This window comes from Gallinula chloropus (genome assembly GCF_964237585.1).
Source record: "Gallinula chloropus genome assembly, chromosome: 1".
Classification (NCBI taxonomy): Eukaryota; Metazoa; Chordata; class Aves; order Gruiformes; family Rallidae; genus Gallinula; species Gallinula chloropus.
Genome location: NC_140085.1, coordinates 112,947,032 through 112,967,083, shown reverse-complemented (window position 1 = coordinate 112,967,083; position 20,052 = coordinate 112,947,032). Strand labels below are relative to the sequence as shown.

Here is a 20,052-nt window from a genome sequence, read left to right as displayed (position 1 = left end):
CCTCCAAACCCTTCACCATGCTTGCTGCCCTCCTCTGGGCACTCTCCAACAGTTCTGTGTCCCTCCTATACGGTAGCACCCAAAATTGCACACTGTGCTCAAGGTGAGGCTGCAATAAGCACTGTTGTTTATTTCCTTTGAAACCTACGACATGGCAAAGTGTTTCAAGCAGCAAATGCCATTATCTGGATCCTCACACACCACCTTGTTCTCAACAGAAACGTCTGTTTAAACATCCTGTTAATTTCTATAGCTTCGGTCCCTGAGGGGAACACTTCTCTCCCTGCCCTGAGGAAAGACGTTAGCTAAAGGTGAGGGGTTCGGTCCCTGAGGGGAACACTTCTCTCCCTGCCCTGAGGAAAGAAGTTAGCTAAAGGTGAGGGGAAAAAAAGCGATTGCTAGCAGTCACAATCTGTCAGATTAATATTTGCAATCCAAAAAGATTAAAAGTAGTAGTAAAAAAGCTGAAGTGCAGTGTAGAGAAATTTAAGAGGCCTGGAGAGTTTAACAAAAGCTTAAATGGGCTTTAATAATATTCATATTCATGGAGTCTCTCTCACTCAAACCTCAGCTAAAGCAGCTCATTTTCCTTTTTCCCTCTGTCTACAAACACTCAACTGTTGGCAAGTCTTAATGTACCACTACTGGAATTCTTCTTTGTGCACGCTAGGGAATCGCAGCTGTGTACTTCTTGAGGCTCATTCTTTTGAGGAACAAAAACAACCCAAAAAAAGACATCAATACACAAACAATAGAATATCGAACAGGAATAAGAGTCCAGCTTGTCTGAGCTTCTATTTCAGTGCCAAAAAAGCACAACATTCACTTTGCTCTGTAAAGATCAACTATTTTGTTTACATTGAAACAAGCGTCAGAAAACTCTTTAAAAAAACACGTCCAAACCCCACTTCAGTTAACTGAGATGCCTTTACCTTCCTTTTAGCTTTTGGAGAAATTTTGCTATTTCCCTTTAAACAAATTTTGCTTTGCTGGGTCACGCTCAGATAAAGCCCCAGAGCTCACATATAAAGGGTCCAAATTATCAACAGTTCCTCACTCCTTGCTTCCTAAAAACCAGCACGGAGACAGAACTAGCTGTAGGGCACCAGTCTCCGGCACAGGCACCGTTTAGCTTTGATTATTGAGAGGAGTTTCAAACGCATCACAGGCCCTTGTGTCCAGACTTTAAGCTTTCTGGAAGAGGAACCAGGCTAACATTCTTGTGCAAGTGGATGCCTTGGTTCTTCAAGTCTAGAAACACACAATTAACTAAATCCAAAATGACTGAGAACAGTAAGGCCAACACTGTCCTGCAGAAGACGGGGCTTTTACTGCCCCATCAATCACAAGCAGCAATTTTTCCAGCATTTTCCCCCAAAAGAAGTTTTAACTTCAACGAAGTGGGATCAAGTAATCTGACTTGAAAGCATCAATTGCACAGGTTACAAAAACATCAGGTGAAGTCAGATTTTGAAAGAAATGCTTCTTGAGCAAGGTCCATGTGATACTGAAAGATCAGCTCCAGAATTACAGCTTGCTGCTCAGGAGCTACACAGGGAGGTGAGGATAAATGCAGTTTCTCAAAGGACACGTTTTCTGCAATCCTTCTGGTTATTTAACAACTCTACAATTATAAAGACACTTTCTGAGAAGCTTAATGAACGTACACAGCATTACAACTTCCCCCATGACAGGGCCTCAGTCTCCCACACTGACTTGTGCTATGCAAATAATCATCACCCCCAAGCTTTTCTAGACCCCTAAAGAAAACCTACAATATCCCATTAATCAGTCATTTACCTCTTGTCTCCCACAGGATAAATTAAAAATAAAATAAAAAGAAATAAATGCATATCAAAGTTTCCCAGAAAAGAAAACCCACTCAAACAGAACAGGACACCAAGAGTCACATAGGCTTACAGGGAATTTATTCCAACTCAGTAATATTTGCTGTTGTGTGTTATTATTCAGGAACTTACGAACTCCAGACACTACTGTGTTACTGTGTTCATAAATGTTTTAGTCGTGCTTCCTAAGTGAACAATGGGCAAGTAAACACTTTCACTGCAAAAGACTGGTACAAAAAAAGAAAAGCCTTTGTAGAAAGGATAGTGGTTTTTATTGTAGTCTTAGAAAATATCAAATTATGAAAGATACAAAATCAACTGTTGTAATTATCTGTTTATTTTACAATCTGTATGCCATCATACCCTTATGGCTTTAAGATAGTTCAAAGTATTTTAAAACATGCTTTAGCAAAGTATTTTACAATTTCAAAATCGAGTATTTCTTTACTGGAAAAAAAATAACCCCACCCAAACAACAATCCAACAAAAAAACCTCCAAAACATTTACCTGAGAATTCTGTATCATAAAATTGTCATTCATTCATTCTTAGCTTTTGCAAGTTGATGATATAGGCTATAGAAGTCAACATGCAACTTGTAGGTCTACCATAGTAAATAAATATTTTAAAAATTATTTAGACTCAGCTGGTTAGGCAGAAACCTACCCTTAAACTTTGAATTCAACATAGGTCTATGTATGTGACGTGAATTTTATCACATGTCCATGACAGCCATGGTTTCTGCACCAGGAGCCCTGCACCATCTGCTAGGTGGAATTCGGACCCCGGCTGATCACCAGACCACAGGAGTGGAGCACAACTCTTCCGTGGGTACTCCGGCCTCTGAACTTAGCGATCATGACCTCATTTCCCAACAGCCACTGCCAAGCATGGTTGTTGGGGGGGTAGGTGGGGGTGTATCGCCCACCGGGTACATTTAAGTTTCCAGGCAGTCTCTAGGTATAGGCTCCATCCCTTTAAAACAAAATTTAACCTAAGGAATTCCATTTCAGAGTACATGTACTACTAGGACAATGCTTCAATGTCATTATCCACGTCGTTTCAGACTGTCACCAGCTTTAGAAGTGATATTCTGTACGGGTGTTAGAGAGGTTTGGGGCTTCCTGGTTTGTTTTTGTGTTTTGCTTTTTTTGGTTTTGTTTCACTGTTTATTGATTGGCTTTTTAAATAAAAGGGCAGCTTAGGAGCAAAACACTGCCCAGAGTAGCAGTATGGGGCGGGGAAGATTAAATTAACCAGGCTTATACAGGGGCTGGAGAAAAGACCCAGAGAGCTTAATGAGTAATACATATACAGGATCAACATCTATAAGTGATAGTCATTTCAAAGAATTTCCATTCAATTATCTGAAAATATGTCCAAAAGCAGTACAAGTCTCATGTCGTCTGCCATATAGTATTTATTTCTGAATTTCAGTTACTGCAAGCACTGTGATTTATACAAGCTATGCTTCATTAACATAGATTCTCCCCTTAAAAAAGTAATGATATACAATGAAAACCCAAGGATATCACTAGAGATTTGAATCAACTTTCAATCCCATAGGTGAGGTAGTGTAGTCACTTGTATTACGTGCTGGTTATGAAAAGTACTGTTGAAATCTGTCAAATTTTAATTTTTTGTTTTAAATAAGTGGCTTTATAGTCTTAATATATTTATTAATGCTATGTTACCCATACAGGGGGGAGGGTGGAAAAAAAAAAAGCCTTGCCAAGAACTGTCCTTAGCAACTTTTGTCTCACTACAAGATAAAACTGCAAAGCAGTATTTACAATAGTCCTTTACTTAGTTTCTGTCTACTGTACATGCACACAAAGACACAAAAAGTTAATATACATTCTGAGGTAGGAAATGAAGAATTCCACTGGCTTGTACAAGATTCTTCATGGTTTGTAAACCAGCAAAACCAAAGTTTTCTGTGGTGAGGTTCAATACTTAGTTCTGGTATGAGAATAACAGCTAAATAACAAAGCATCATTGGTATTCAATATGCACCCACTGCCATGTAAAAAAAAAAAAAATCTAAAAAAAGGGATTATTTTTAGTGGCTGAATTTCTCCTTCACAAAGAAAATAAAGGAAATCCCTCCAGCTCATTTCCTGACTATATGTTCTACATGTTTATACTTACAGCACAAGCCATTGAAAACATATTACAGATTTAGCCATAAAAGTATCCTGAAGTCTAATATTCTGAAATAGATCTTTACTGGTCCCAGTGATCAGAGAACAAATGCATTTGTAAATTGCTTTAGGCAATTAGGCACTGAAGTTGAAGAATTTGGTGCCTGAATACCTTTAAAAAAAATTATTTGTCCTTAAACTTTCAAAATACTTTGATTCCAATGTCTCACAAGCAGCAGCGAGCTTGAAGGTGCTGAGACAGTAAGTCTCCATACAGCAATGAATTTTAACAACCACATGGGATTCAGATGCCTGAGGATCCAATGCACGTTAATCAAAGAACAGCACTGGTTTCCAATTTCTGCCTTTCCCAGTATGTTGCTATCCCTCCCACAAAATTCAGGAGAAGAGAACAGTGTGCTGCAGCACCTCCACTGTTCCAGTTGTCTTAAATATGTACTGGAGAGCTAAGACAGAGGCATGTAGTCAATAAAAGCTGGCTCTGGTACAGGGATGGGCACAGCCAGAAGCAATGAGCTGCTCCAGAGCGCACTTGCCTGAATTTCCTCATATTGTCACGCTACCCTAACCCATCCACTAAATAAGCATTGAGAGCTGTATATGCTGCTTGAGGTTTGTTGGCCAGGAGAAAGGAAATCTGAAAGAGATAAGAACTCCAGGTATAGAAGTCATCGTGCATAAACACCTGTTAGGAGGCTTGGCTTGAGATGCAGAGTGGTGTTAGGTACTGTGGCATAAATCAAAGTGAAGGCTGCTCTATACCTGAATTAAAGCTTCCTCCCAAACACACGTCCGAGTCTGAACTCCCCGTGGCAGCACCCCGCAGTTAAAGCTCCGAGGCCGGCACGTACAAATCACACCCCCTTAGAACTACAGCGAGCAAACCCCGAGCTTACCAAGTAACATAATGACCACGTAATCAGCAATGTAGTTTCGAAAAATAAAGCTTCACCTTTTCTTCCACTTGGTTCGTTACTTCACAATAATGCTCCGTTTCACCTTTAGCTGCGAAGCTGAGAGGCTGGCAATGGGAAGAGGCCGGGCTCACTCGTCTGTAGTGCACTTGTCAGTCATCTGCTGACAGAAGTCTGTGATGCCGCCGCTCTGACCGCACTGTTCTACCAGCGACGTTTTCTCCGCTGTTCTCACAGAAACCGGATGCAGTTCTTGCCCTGGATCGTAGGCCACCTCACACACGCCTTTCACGCACTGGTAACAAGAACTCTGCTCGTTTGGTGACGTAACACCTGACACGCCATCCGCCAACTCCACACACGCCGGTACCGCAAGCTCGCTGTCGGAGGCCGCTGCTCGTTCTCTCTCCGGGAACAAAAACGACAGCGGGCAATCCGAGGAAGAGTATTTTGCAAGTATCTGTATTTGCTCGTGACTCAAGGCTGCCTCCTTACACACCTGCTGGCAAAGGCCCGTCAGATTCTGCTTTGTCTCCCCCAGAGTTGACAAGATGTGGTTTCTTTCCTTCAGCAAGTTCTCCTTCTCATTTTGCTGCGGGGACAGGGGGGAGGGCAAAAGAGAGGAAAAGAAGAAGCACCTTTTAGTCTTTTTAACACAAACTCTAGTTCATGCTCCAAACCTGCTAAAACGAGACTGTAAATAATCTGGTCTGCTGACACTGAAGTAATCTGGCAATTAGAAGGTAAACAGCCACACAACCAAATGCTTATCAAAAGGACAATCCTAACCTCTCTTGAAGCATCATCAACTCAGCTATCTGAAGTGACTTTTCAGAAATAAAGCTTTTCCAAAACTCACGCTGGCAGCCAAAACAGTAATTTGTAGTTATTAAATACATTAACTGACTTACTATAAATATTCTTGAAACACTAATCCTATAGGGTAACAGGTTGAAACCATTACACCATTGGGTCAACAAAACATGAAACAGAGATGTCTTCACTGAGATTTATATTTTTGAAGTTAAACACTGAAAATGAAGCATGATGCTTTCACTATCGATACTACTCTGCTAGAGGAAAACAAATTCAATTCTCAAAGAACTGCAAAGGCCACTGTAGAACAAACAACAGGGTTTCTACAGTAAACAGAAAATCACAGGAAGAGTTAAAGAAATAAAACATGATAAAACTGTAAACAAAGTATTTTCTCTGGAAACAATACTGACAGTTAAAGAATTCAGAAGTAGAGAGACAGATCAGTGAATTGGAGAGATGAGAACTGCAGTGCCATTAGGTAGGTGACCTGCTATTGGCACTAGAGAATACTGGCTGAAGGCTTGAGTTTTATTCACACAGCTACCATGTTCAGGAGTGGCAGATACCTCTCAGGCATAAGCCTGTCCTTGCTCAGAAGGGCTTACAGTCTAGTTACCTGACGCAGAAGGATTTTCCAAATGCAGGGCAGTGAAAGGGATGGCAATTCACTAATAAATATCACATAGAAAAAGGGTTCATTAAAAGTTAGCTTTTTTCTTTTACTTCAGTAAAATTTTTCTGAAACTTCTGATAGAACTGGGTGAATATTAAAGGACATTGATAACTGAGAGGTGTAATGACAGAAACAAGCAACATCTGGAATAAAGAGAAATAAGGAAATGGCAAAGAACAGGAAAGCCAACCATAATAAAGCAATTGAAAGAAAAGGACAAAACCACACCAAAACCAAATATACCACACCTTTTTTCAAGTAATTAATTATAGAACTCACAGAGGTAGAGTTCTGAAGACATACAAAGCCTTAAATAGTTTCAGACATAATTTTTAGCAACAGTGATAACACACAGTCCCTACAATTTCATCAATTCACCCTCAGAAAATGTAATTCTTCAGTCCTCATGTTTCCTTTTGCAGCAGAAACTCACACTGCAACCTCTACAACTTCTTTTTGAAAGAACTAACTTCAAGTGACATTTTGCAAGAGAAGCAGTTGTTGCCAGTCCTTTTTGCCTAAAGTGATTAGAAAGAGTGCTTTGCTAATAAACTTCAAGTTGTCAGCATACTGAAAGCAACTGTTGCCAGAGATCTTCTAATCTGAAACCACCCTGTGTGCAGTGTGGGCAGACGGAGGCACTCAGCTGTGAATTATGGACTGATGAAATTAGCTGGGCTGCTGCTTAACATAAACTTCAAGGCCAAGAAACAGCTATTCCAGTGTAAATCCCACATCCCCATCTGAAGGTGTGGGCAGATTAAGACTTTTAATTATTATTGGTTTATTTTAGCCGCAAATATGTTAATATTGCAAAGTAATGCTGGCTAGTTTTGAGGTCACAATAGCCAGCAAACCAAGAGCTTGTAATTCTTCTGGCAAATCATCTATTTAGTTCACAGACTTCTTGTCCCTACCATGGTGTACCCTGCTCCACTGCCCACCTGTCCCCACTGGAAACAAGTGTTTCTTTATATCCAATTGAAACCTCCCACTTTAATATACAACAATGCCTCTGGTTTTCCTGCTGTGAGGTACTACCCCCGGAGAAGCCAAAGATCTTCCGCTCCCAACAGCTGCATCATCTTGAAGAATTTCCCATAGATAAGGGCAGGTGGCTGTGAGGTCTCCCCACCGCCATCTCTTCTCCAAGCAGAACCACACTTCCCTCCACATAGGAGAGTTACTCCAGGACCAATCAATCTGGTGGCCACCTTCTAACCTTGGTGCAACTTGTCAATGTACTTCTGGCACTGGGAGGGGTTAAAACTGAGCAAAAGAGTTCATCTTACACGTGCCAAGAGCATGATTGCTGCCCTCAAACCACTGGCTGTGCTCCGGTTAATACAGCCCAGGACACCGATGACTTGTTCTTCAACCTGGACACACTGCTGTCCCCTCCTCAGCTTGCTGTCTGCCCAGACCCCCAAGGTCCTTTTCAACAAACCTACTCCCCAGCCACATGGTCTCCAGCCTCCACTTGCACAGAGGGTTGGTTTGTTCCAGATTTGGGACTTTCCCAAGGAATACACCACAAATACTACCTTTTAGAGACAACAAAAGCCTGGTAAGCAACAAAAAAATTACTACAAGACAGCATGTCACACTCACTGTATGCTACGAGGAGGAATTTAACCAAATAGTATTTTCTACCAGGCTATAGTAGACAGTATTACCTACTTCTCAAGAGTTTTCAAACTATAGCTACACCACGCTGTCCTCTCTCAAAGCCCCATTACAGAGGATACATGAGAAGATCAAAGACAAACAAGTCTGAGACACATGACTGATCCAGAGAAGCAGGAACAAGGCAGGAGTCATCATGCACGAAGCAAGCTGGATGTGCCACACAATGCCTTTTCCCAGATGTCTCTCTTTCATCTGGAAATTATAACTTCAACTGGAAATTATGCTCAGGTAGATCTTAAAGTTTCCATGACTTAGAAAAGGTTGATGGTGCGTAACACGAAGTGCTGTCAGACACGCTCCACAGCTCCAAACAAGATCTTTTCCAGGAAGTTCTGAAGAAACCTACCTGGACAGTTGGAAAAAATAAGCAACTGGAAGGAGTATCTTTGTGCCTAAAGCACGATTGATAACTCTGACCTCACCTTACAATCTTCAACTGTCACCGTCTCGACAGCAGTATCTGTCAAATAGCAGACATTTAGCCTGGTCCTTAGCACAGGTCCACCAAAGAAAGGGTATTATGATTATCAGTCACTACTGGTCCGATCACTACTACACTATCACTACTACAGGTCCAATCTTGCAGATCAATTTCTAATTCCTCCCCCTGAGTGTTGCACAATATTGGCAAAGTTACATAAAAAACCAGAAATGACAATATGATGACAAAACCAGACAGAAAGTTCTGGACTGTCAGAAATGTGACTCCTCTCTTTAGTCAGAGTACAACTGTTATTAACACAATCACCTGATTTCCCTCCCTCCCAGAGTGCCTTCTCCAGTACACTGCATGACTTGCCCTGTTGACTCATCTGGACTGTATGGCACTGCTAGCCTTCCTTAAAATTCCTCTCATTTTATTGCAGGAGTAGAAGTGCACATTGTGAAAGATAACGGACCACTTCAGGAAAACAAGTTTCTAGCCCATGGCACTTTACTTTTATTTTCCTTTTCAGTTTGAAGTCATCAGGAGAAAGGTGCAGTATGACTGTGCATGTTCCCAGCTGATGCATTAATTCCTCAGCCACAATCTTGATTCAACTGCTGAAGAGTCAAGCAGCTTCCTGAGCTCTCCTGCATGTTTTGCCTTTCCACAAGGGTCCCATTCTTAAAATTCAGGAAAAGGTTTACCAGCCTATGTTGATATGTAACAAAAACAAGGCACAACTGCACAACTGTAAACTTGATCATGAGCAATACCACAAGCTGAAGAACAGAAGTATAAAGCAAGTAAGGGGAAAGAGGTAAACAACAAAGCAGAGTGGGATAATTGTTTGGGAGTCGTTCTGTACAATTGAGTTCAATGCTCACGTGCTTCAGAAACACCACTCACCAAAAATTATGCAGTGATGCACTTTTATTTGAATGGAAATACATTCACAGAAGGGAAAATGTATACACTTTAAAGCCCAGAAAATCTAAAACTGCTATCAAGAAGTTATACGACTGATAAAATTTTCTACGTTTGAGTGGAAGAAATAACAAGTCACTTCACCCTCAAAGCGGTGCCAGATGTGCAGTCAAGACATTAAGAGAGAGACCCAAGCAAGAGCAATGCCTGTTTCTACATACCAGTTTCTCAATTTCAGACTCGAGGTTCTGTATGCAGTCGAGTTTTCTCTTACGACACCGCTGGGCGGCAATTCTGTTTTTGCTGCGCCTGCGGATGTCGTGGATGCAGTCCAGCTGCTCAGGAGTCAGCTTGTGCATTTTCAGAAACGACTGGAAGTCGTTTCTGGAAAGCGAGATAATCCTTTGAGCATTAAAGGGCAGCTTCACCTAGAATGGAAGATACAGTTGTAAATCAAAGGCAGAACTTATATACACAAACGTCAACAGGCCAATTCAAGTTTTCATTTTAAGCATTCTCTACCCACACAACCCATCTTTCTTCCAAAATCTCACAGGAAAGAGCATCCTAATGTAGCCATCAGGTGAGGTGTATAAAACCCAGGGGGTCTTGAACTAGAGGAGTTTGAGCACAGGCAAAATAAACTTTGTACATTTACATTCTATCTTCCAAAGCATACTCAGAGTAGGATGGAATCTATCTGTGTATGCATCAAATAATTAGGGTATATGCTCCAGGAAAGTAAGTTATGATTAGGTGGTGCACAAAACAGGAGAGAATCACTAATACTGTCTGAAGTTCCCTCTAAGCTGCCACTAGGACCTTTTCATACTTCAGTTTTCTGCAGGAAAAGTTTATCTGAAACAGGCATTTACATAAAATATAGAAGTTATAATATTTGTTTTCTTAATGCTGGAGAAGAGAGAACACCAGACTTTTGCTACTGTTGATACACCTGAACTACAGAAGCAGGAGCCTCTGAAACTTGCATATATATCACAGATTCCTGATTAATGGTGAAAAATGCCTTTACATTTACAAAATAATTGCAGCGTTTTATGAAGCATCCAATTAAAGCCCCTTTATTTTAATCTTTACACTTAAACATACTAAGTGGCAGAACACGTTGCCTTGCTGTGGTCAAGGATGTGAATTCAGTTTAAAAAACAGAGAAATCCCTCTGTGTTTCAATGCCACTGGTGACAAACAAGCAACCAAAAGGACGGAGTATTGCTCTCAGCAATGATGTCATCTACTACTTTTTAATGTAAAGATCCTGGCCTTTCGTTTGGCCTGCCCATTTTCTATATTGATGCTAGCTTACACTTGTTATAAGCTTCAGTAAGGCCTCCACATCTTGAAAAGAAAAAACCTCAGTTCTTTAAAAACAACTGAATTTTCATGGCATTAAGAGATCCATCATACCCAGAGCCACACTGCAATACTGCAACAGTACGAAACATGACAGCAATTAGACTACTTATGTATGGCACCTGCTAAAACACTGACAAAGCAATGACAAACAAAATTTGTGCCAAATAATTTTTGCAGTTGGAGGAACAAATATAACTTCAGCTTTAGAGAAGGTGATACTATTAAAGCAGTCTTAAATATACAGCTACTGAAGCCAGCTTGAGAACTTAATTTTCATTTCACAGTAAATCTGAAGTATTTCTCTCCCACCTTCACCCCACAAGTCAAATTAAATCCAAGAGAACTTTAAGTTTCTGTAAAACAAAGGTTCCAAGAAGTTCAGAGTTTTCTTAAGTTTAGCTGCAGTAGGCAAGAAAAGAATTCTTTACAAAAAACCCAAAACCCATGCCTTTAAGGCTCACAACCTTTTCTGGTAAAGTTGTTCCAGAAAAATATCTGAAGAGATCCAATACCTAATCTACCAGTAATCCTACCAAAAAATAGCTAATAAGTCTTCCTGAATTAATTGTGATCTTCCACATAAACCCTTTGGTTATTTAAAGTTTCAAGTCCCAGACTTTTAAAACAAGCAATCATAAAAAACCCTAAACCAAACACACGCACACAACATTCAGGAATAGGTTTTTGAATAGGTCTTAAGAGACAGGGAAGCACAGGATGCACCGGTATGTTCTTACCTCACATTCTTGTTCTCTTGCTGAACAGGATTCACTGTCTCCCTCGGTGTCAGTTTCCGAATCTTCTCCCAAACTTATCACATAGTTATAGGGACACTGCTCTTGTTGCTGCCCCTGAAGATAATCTCCACCACTTATTTCAGAGCTGTTGGAGCATCCTTCAGCACTAAGGTTGCTTATAAAGGGGCAGTTGACAGAGTTCAATGTTGTAAAAGTTTGAGAGCAAGGTTCGGGGCTTTCAGTGATCCTGATGCCCAGCCATGGACACTCGGACTTTTTCCCAGAATACACCGGCTCTTTGGGAACTGCAGGTGGTAAATGTATTTGACAAGCTTCTGTGCTGTAAATATCACTCCAGAATCCCCCTGCTAGATGTTCTGCTACCTCTCTCTCCACACTGCTTCGGTCACCAGCTGATGTGACGTTAGTGGCTTCCCTCGGGCACAGATCGACCTTCGGAGGTGTGTCATCTTGACTGTCAATTCTGTCACTCCCTACTCCGGTACCTGGTACAGTTTTTTCAGCTAAGACTGTGTTGGTTTGCATACTACTGAAATTCAAGTTACCATATTGCTCACAAGTATGTAAAAAAGACAGGGAATTGAGTCCATGAGGTGCAGCAGAGTTTTGGGGGAAAGCAGGAAGATTCATTTTCTCCACCGGACACGGGACATTCTGAGTCAGAGAATCTCTCTTCGACTCTTCCTTTTTCTCAACACTTTCCTCCCCCTCCTCCATTTTTACCTGAGTCTCTTCACATTTTGAGACCACCTGCATAGGTACACACTCCTGAGCTTTTTGTATGCCATCATTAACAGGTATTTCCTTTTCCAGAAGAGCTGCAATTGGTGGCACCTGAATGTCTTTAATACTGGGACTGGACTCTGAAGTATGAACTTTGTCATTTCCAAAAGCTTTCTGGAATTTCCTATACTTTGGGCACTGGGAAGATAAACTGGAAACATTACCCCTTTCTAGGTGCACAGGATCGCATGTTGGATTGGCATTATCTTGGAGAGCAGGTGACAGTTTTGCATTTTCCTCATCTTTACAGAGCTTTGTGTCAGGAGTTTGAATATACTCCTTTTCTAAAAGTTCTTCTGCTTCATCATCGATTTCCAGGTCTCCGTCATCCACACCGCCAACTTTAGGGTTTGCTTTCTGACAGTGCTGTGTACAACACTTCTTCCTGGGACATTCCTGCTGATCTGATTTGAAGTCCAAAAATTTGAATTTGAGAAACTGAAAGCAAGACTCTTCAATGTTGTGTACACCCAAAAATTCAGCACACTTGCAAACTTCAGACACATTGTCTTTATTTAAAATGAGCTTAGCTGTGTATGCAAACTGCAGCAAAGGACTAAATCCTTTCAGTGTTACCTATTAAGGAAAAAAGAAAAAAATTATTATGGTCAATACATTTTAACCAGAGAAACACACAGAACCCAAATTTACCTGTGAGCAAAACCACATCAGCAGGACAGACTGCAAGACAAAAGCAGAAAATCCATTCCACAGAGAAAACCTGGACACTGTCATTCTGAAACAAGTTTTCTGATAACATAGCATCCTGTACATTTTATGGCATTTATCTTCTCTACTGTCATCAATCTCTTAAAGTGTTCTGACAGTGCAGTACTAACAAGTAAAAAGTATTGCCATGTGAAACAACTACGAGATTCCAATTTTATAATGATAACCTCCAAACCTGAACTGTACGTTGCCCTGACAAGCTGTAGAAGCTCCCTCTCTGGGGAGGCCTGGTTGGATGGGGCTTTGGGCAACCTGGGCTAGTGAAGGGCGTCCCTGCCTATGGCAGGGGGCTGGAACCAGATAATCTTGGAGGTCTCTTCCAACCCACATCTTTCTGTTATTCTATGATTCTACAATTAATTACTGTAGAATAAGATCAAAGTGCTACTCGTATTTAATTGTTCCTTTAAAAAGCAATTCCTGTTGCTTGCTCAGTCTTATGCATCGATACTTAAAAAAAAAATATAAAATGGAGTTTCACCACACATTATTATTTATTACTGTAACCACCTACTCCTTTCTTCCTCCCACAGATGAGAAGAATTGTACCCAAAAGCTGTACTCCAAAGCCAGTTCTCAAAGCCTCTTTGGAGTAGGTACTTTTGTTTGAGCATTTCCACCATCACCATTGCAGCTTTTACCACAGAACAGTTGCCTAACAGGGAATCCAGAGATACAAAAAACTGTATCGTTACAAACAAAACACCATCATCTTCTACACATGAAGAAGTTACCAAGAAAGCAGGTAGAAGGCTGTAAACATATCACCACATCACAAATTACGTACTTGCTTTAGCCTTTCTGCACAAGTGAAGGATAAAGCAGTACATCCATTATTACTACTCAGATTCAAGTCACATTCCACTGCCCTCCTTTCAAGAAAGGAACAGGACCTTACACTGAATAGCGTTCTGCATTAATGCATCAGCTCTACAGGATTCTTCTGCCAGCAAGACAATTAACGATACATGCAGTTTAATTTAGCAACCAGCTGAGGGATTATTAGAGGTTGGTTGGTGTGGGGTTTTTTAAAGAAAAGAAATAATCCATGAAAGGAAGTTAGTGAGCTCTGCACAGAGACAGTTTAGCAAAACTATCTGAGAACTCTTATGACCTACCTAGAGAATTCTTAGAATAGCTTTTGAAATATGCTTGGGAGTTAAGACAGTTTATCCATAAACTGGCAAGACGCCTTCAAACTTAGGCTAGCCCAGAAATCATTGCAGTGGTTTTACAAACAAGTGACATTCATACATGAAACCAAACAGAATAAATACAGTATTTCAAAACTGTTTCTTTCTATATAAGAAACACTGTTACAAACTGGAAGGATCTGGGGGCCCAGAAACACTCCTTTCACTTTCTCTTACACATTTCTAGCTGGCTATCCTCAAACAAGATTAGAAAGCCTTGTGGTCTGACCTAGAAAAGCAACTCTAGCCATTTATTAAATTCATATTTTGACTGAAAGTCCAATTCAGAGGAAAAAAAACTGGTATAAAAACAACACAGAAGCAACATCAAGATGTCAGTAATTAGTCTTTTCAACATAAAATATATATGAAGTACTCTAATTCCAAAAATATTTTGGTATCTCAGACTGAAGTTTATAATTAAAAACACTAGCCCACAAATACCTTGAGTGATTAAAGTTTTAAAAAATTTCTAAAAGTCACTTCAAACCATGTGATCAGTGTTTACTTCTCTTAAATATGCAGCTTCATAAAATGACTCATTTCAAAATATTTAGCAGTTCCCAGAAGAAAAGCTCAAGTTGCTAAGTCTTAAACTGCTTTTACCAAGTAAGCGATCAGATCAAATGATTGAAAGATGATTAACTGTTAGTATTATCACTTGTTGCTTTAGCAGATTCAAATCTTGTATCACTAATGCCAAATTACATTAAGAGTCTTCTTAAATCTACATTGTAGTAAATAGCAGGATTATTACATTCCTCCATATTCTTTAGAAACTCTGACTGACCCCTCCTAACTCAGGTTTATTTCATGGGTTCATTGGAACACTGTCCCTTTCCACCAGCAACTATTTTTACATACATTCCTTATTCATCAAAAACCCTGTATTTTCCACCATCCCAAAGCAAAATTTTCTCTTCAGCATGAGAAGTTTTACACACCACTAATTTCCCTCTTGTACTCCAAACCACGGCTCTGTGCTCCCCAGCACCTGACCTCCCCTCCACATCAGCTTCCATCAATTATTTTTCCCTTGATGTGAGACTGGTTCAGACTATCAACACAGGAAGCCACTAGGAAGAAAGCCTAAGGTGACACGAAAACACTGGCACAGTGAGAGGGTCAAGTAAAAGAAGCGACATCGAACTATTGCGCTGTAATGTGATTTTGTAACTGATCAAAGGCCACTGATGCTCTTCGAAGAGACTACCTCATCCCTTTTAGTTTTCCTTTTTCTGTAGAATCAGAAAGATTCTGGTAACAGAATCCTTGTGCTTACCCTAATATACTTAACAGTCAGTGAAGTAGCTACTTTACTCAAGTACAGGCTTTCTGAATGCATCATCTCTACATTAACTAACACTCAACTCAGCCTTGTATATGAACAAGTCTATAATGTAATCTCAGATGTCACTATAAATACTCACTGATGTGCACTTTTCCTCCAACTTTAATGATTATAGCTGAGTTGACAACAATTTGCATGTTATTTCCCACCCCTAAAGCTGATTACTGTGAACTACCTCTCAGAAAGCCACTGATTACTTAAACAACTAACTCTTCTGATTACTGCTACCGATGGGCACAATGAGAACACCCCAAGGCTCTTCACTTCTTATTCACAAGGACAGAATTTCATATAAAAATCCAGTCACTTGCCTCATCCCTCTTATAACTTCACTAAATACCAACTGGAATCTCTAAGTGTCTTGGACACCCTAGATAGATAGTAACATTTTGTTTCCTATGGATGTCAGGTTCTGTTTTGTTCCCACTAAATGCCTTTACATTCATTCTGAGTTACAAATACGTATGTCATAGGTTAAAAAAAGAAAACAGGGAATTGCAATGCATTTTCTTGGTCTTAGGAATAACAGAAGAAAAAAATCAAGGTGTTAATGATCAGTGTGCAAAAAGGATGGGGAAATGAGCAGAAGAAAGCTGTTAACAGTAAGCAAGCAATATAGGCACGGCTGTACTACTCAGAAGTATGAAAACAAATCTTAATGACACCGATTTAAAGGTATCACCACTTTAAGCTTTAATTTGATTATTACTCCAAAAATATTCTCTTTTCATATAGAAGAACTAGCTCTGCAATATCTCTTTACCATTTAAGGCCTTAAGGCCTGTTTTTAATAAACTTACATGCTTTGAAAGAGGTACACAATTTTGAATGCAAGATGCACTTAATTGAAGAGGTCTCCCCTGCACTTTCCCCAAAACAGCATTCACTTATCTTCAGTCTGTGACAGAGAGTCTGATCTGTCTAGCCCTTACCCCAACCAATGGCAGCTTTAACACTTAGAAATTCCCTCCCCTCGGTCCTTTACTCTCTTACCTGACCTTAACTTCTCAGGTAAGCACCAGGCTATGGTAAAACAGGATGGAACAGAAGAGGTTAGAAGCACTGGCAGGTAAAACCCAGAAGGGAGCGACACGACACTCACCTCTTCCGGCAAGGTGATGATAAGATCAGCATCCACCTGGCCCACAATTCTCGAAAGGAAGTAGCTGCTGCAAGCTGCCAGCACCGCCTTGTGCGCCCGAAATCGCTGATCCTCCACTAGGACGGTAACATCACAAAGAATGTCTTGCTTCCTTTGATCGTCAAGGCTAAGGAGCACATTGGTACTGTGTACTGAAGACTCATATGCAAACACCACACTGTTCTTCTCACTTAGAGACATTCTGTATCACGAATGGTAGTGTGAGCCTCAGTGGAAAGCATGCTTCTACGTGTCAGATCTGCAGAAAGAGAAAACACAAACCAAGCTGTACAGGTGAAAGTCGTATCCCACAGGAACCCACTGGTACTAACAGACAGTGAGCGAGCCATTACACATGCATGGCTCCATCCAATTATTTCTAAGACTAACACTCAGTATTTTGTAAATGTGAATACATAAATATATATTAATGAGCGTTTGGAGTGCCCAAACCTTAATATGCACATCCTAAAATATTGCTCTAGTAGTTTCATAGACCAAAAGAGGGAACAATGTGTCATGTGACTTCAGTATTTAAGAATAGATTTTTTCCTCAACAAGTGATTAAGAGTTATAACTTCTGGTAACACCTAAAAATTATTTAAATTCCATTTTTAGTTATCAGTATGACTCCAATGCTATGAAAATGTAAAGAGAAGTACAGAACAGATGCACGAAGCCAAAATACTACGTAAGCTACTTCTGTTTACTGAGTCACCCAGTGATTCAAAAAAGCAGTTATGTTATCTCTTCTTTCAAACAGTTTGCCTGCTAAACCAATCAGGCATAGGTAAAATACTCTCTTTTTCTTCTCTAGTATGTTGGTACTTTGTTTTTAAAGCAGATTGGTTCTCCTAATTTCCACCTGCCTTAACTCCCTAATGCAGCCTTTGTCTCCTCTCATGACTATATGAGATGTCATTCTTGTTAAGTGTGCTTTCCTAACAGATGACTATGACTGACATCACCTGGCAGTGGAATGCCTTTTGTGACAAAGCATCAAAGTTCTGAAATAACCCTATTTATTGAACAGTAAACAGCAGTAAAAGTTATATATCTAAAACACTGAAATAAACTTACAGATAACTCCCCTGAAGCTATTCCTCAACTAGTATTTGAAAAAATAATAAAGAGAACTAGGAAGAAGTCAGCCCTCCTAGAGAATGCAAGGTTTAACAGCACTTCCAAGTCTGTATTTCTAAATCCCTATCTCCTTTGGATTGAGCTCTTCTTCCTGAATTGAAGAAAAAAACAAAACCAACAACCAAAAAAAAAAAAAAAAAAAAAAAAAAAAAACAAACCAGAAAAGAGGAGCCAAAGAAGAAGTGTCCTCACATCTACAGCTCAATGAAGAAACCCCATAACCAGATTTGGAACTGTCCTAGGAGGAAAATATGGTATTGGTAGGAAAAGTGTTACCTTAAACTCTTCTACTGAAGAGTTACTGTAACAGAACACAGTTGCTGAGATTCACTCCAGCTGACCCAGGACTACCCGGTCATTATATTGCTCAACAGAAGTTGTTTTGATGGCCAGCTCCTAACAACAATAAAACTGTAGCCAATGCAAATCTTCAGTTTTCAAATAAGGGAAACTTTCACAATGCAAGGAGGGAGGAGGGCACGGACATTTTTAAACACAGTAAAGAAGAACACAACACCCCAAACCAACACACCCTCCTAGTTACTCATTACTCAAGTTATTTTCATGGCATACAGGTATTCTTAATGGTCCTTTGAACAGAAAGGGAGAAGAAAAAGGATCACAGAATCACAAAATCACAGGGGTTGGAAGGGACCTCAAAAAATGATCGTGTCCAGCTCCCCTGCCAAAGCAGGTTCCCTAGGACATATTGCACATGTAGGTGAAAAGGATCCACATTTCCTGTGGCAGTAGCAGCACAGTACCAGTCTACACACTGGTAAAGCGCAGGGCATCATCACTCTCTGCCCTCCCCAGTCCCTCACAGGACACTGTACCCTCAATTTCATAGACAACTTTGACAACAAAATGTACAGATAAAGAACGTGTCTGATCTGGAGCGTTGGCTTAAATACACAAAGTTTCCTTTTGAAAAAATAAAAAGTCCTGAGGAAAAGAAAAAGTTTTCCCACTAAGCAAAAGCCATACCATGCACTGTAGACCCTAGAGGGCTTATTTTTGAAAGCACAAAAAAGCCCCTCAAACAGTTTAAACATCTTCATATACCCAAAGACAAGACTACAGAGATTACTTCGGAAATATTTCATTTCAAATTGGTCAGTGAAACAATTATTCATTAAATTCTGTTCTTATAAAAGCTCATGAAAAGTAAGTAGTGAAGTGTCATGTACTCCTAATTTATTTGCTCTATATCCTTAACTTACCATTTTCCTCCAGTATTATGGCACATGCAGTTTAACAACGTGTGACTCCGTACTTGTTACCAGAACCTCTGGGGAAAAAAAAAATTAAAAAATAATCAAAAAGAAATGGAGGACAAATTGGAAGACTAAAACCAAGGTGCTGGGGAGCATAGGGAATATTAAATATAAGGATGTATTTTGGAATGAACATCTAGGCAAAGCTCATGAGGTAGTCTACTGTCACAGACAGGTTTAAAGGTTCTTTCTCCTGCCTTCTCTTTTCCCGAGTTCTCCCAACCATCAGATAGACAACCCAGGTATCATATATGCCGCTCTGGGGTTTTCCCTTAGAAAATTATCAGTTACAATTCAGCTTGTTAACACTTTCATAGCCTGGAAAGATAGAAGGAACAGCAGTGTTTGTACAAACACACACATATATATATATGCAGAGGATAGCAAACCCTCCTTTTCACTTGATCTCCACAAGGCACAGAATGTGCTTTCAAAACAGCATGCAGCCTGCTTGAAGCACTGATAGTGGAGCTTCCAACATTGCTGCTGCCAAAAAAGAAGCTTCAACACTGAAAAACTACCTTCTGTTTCTTGAGAACTGGAAATAGTCAATTTGAGCATAACACAATTTAATCCTTTACTCTGACAGAATGTTGTCATTCCTAATGCACAGATTTCATCAGTCAAGTTGTCATCATTATTTTTAAACAGTATACAAGTTTTTTGAGGCATCCAAAACAAAATGCAGTATTTCATTGAACATTTCAAAGTTTAGAAGAACCTTAAAAAAAACCACAGAAAAACAAAACCAAAACCACCACATGCAAGCGCTGAATTTCTCTCAGTTTTCTCTGTAAAAATCTAACTAGTGTCACACAGGATGAAGACAGAAATCAAAAGGAAAAG

General features: G+C 40.0%; 1 protein-coding gene across 1 annotated transcript; it reads right to left on the bottom strand.

Annotated features, from left to right (window-relative positions):
- Window positions 1–5,055: 5,055 nt before the first annotated feature.
- Window positions 5,056–19,208, bottom strand: BACH1 (BTB domain and CNC homolog 1; the record flags this gene model as incomplete). Its single annotated transcript, XM_084277411.1, has 5 exons — window positions 19,153–19,208; window positions 16,748–17,045; window positions 11,569–12,948; window positions 9,679–9,885; window positions 5,056–5,517 (listed from the first exon to the last, which is right to left on the bottom strand). Exons 2-5 carry the CDS (start codon window positions 16,985–16,987, stop codon window positions 5,056–5,058), a joined length of 2,289 nt encoding a protein of 762 aa, XP_084133537.1. The 5' UTR covers window positions 16,988–17,045; window positions 19,153–19,208.
- Between the last annotated feature and the right edge of the window lie 844 nt (window positions 19,209–20,052).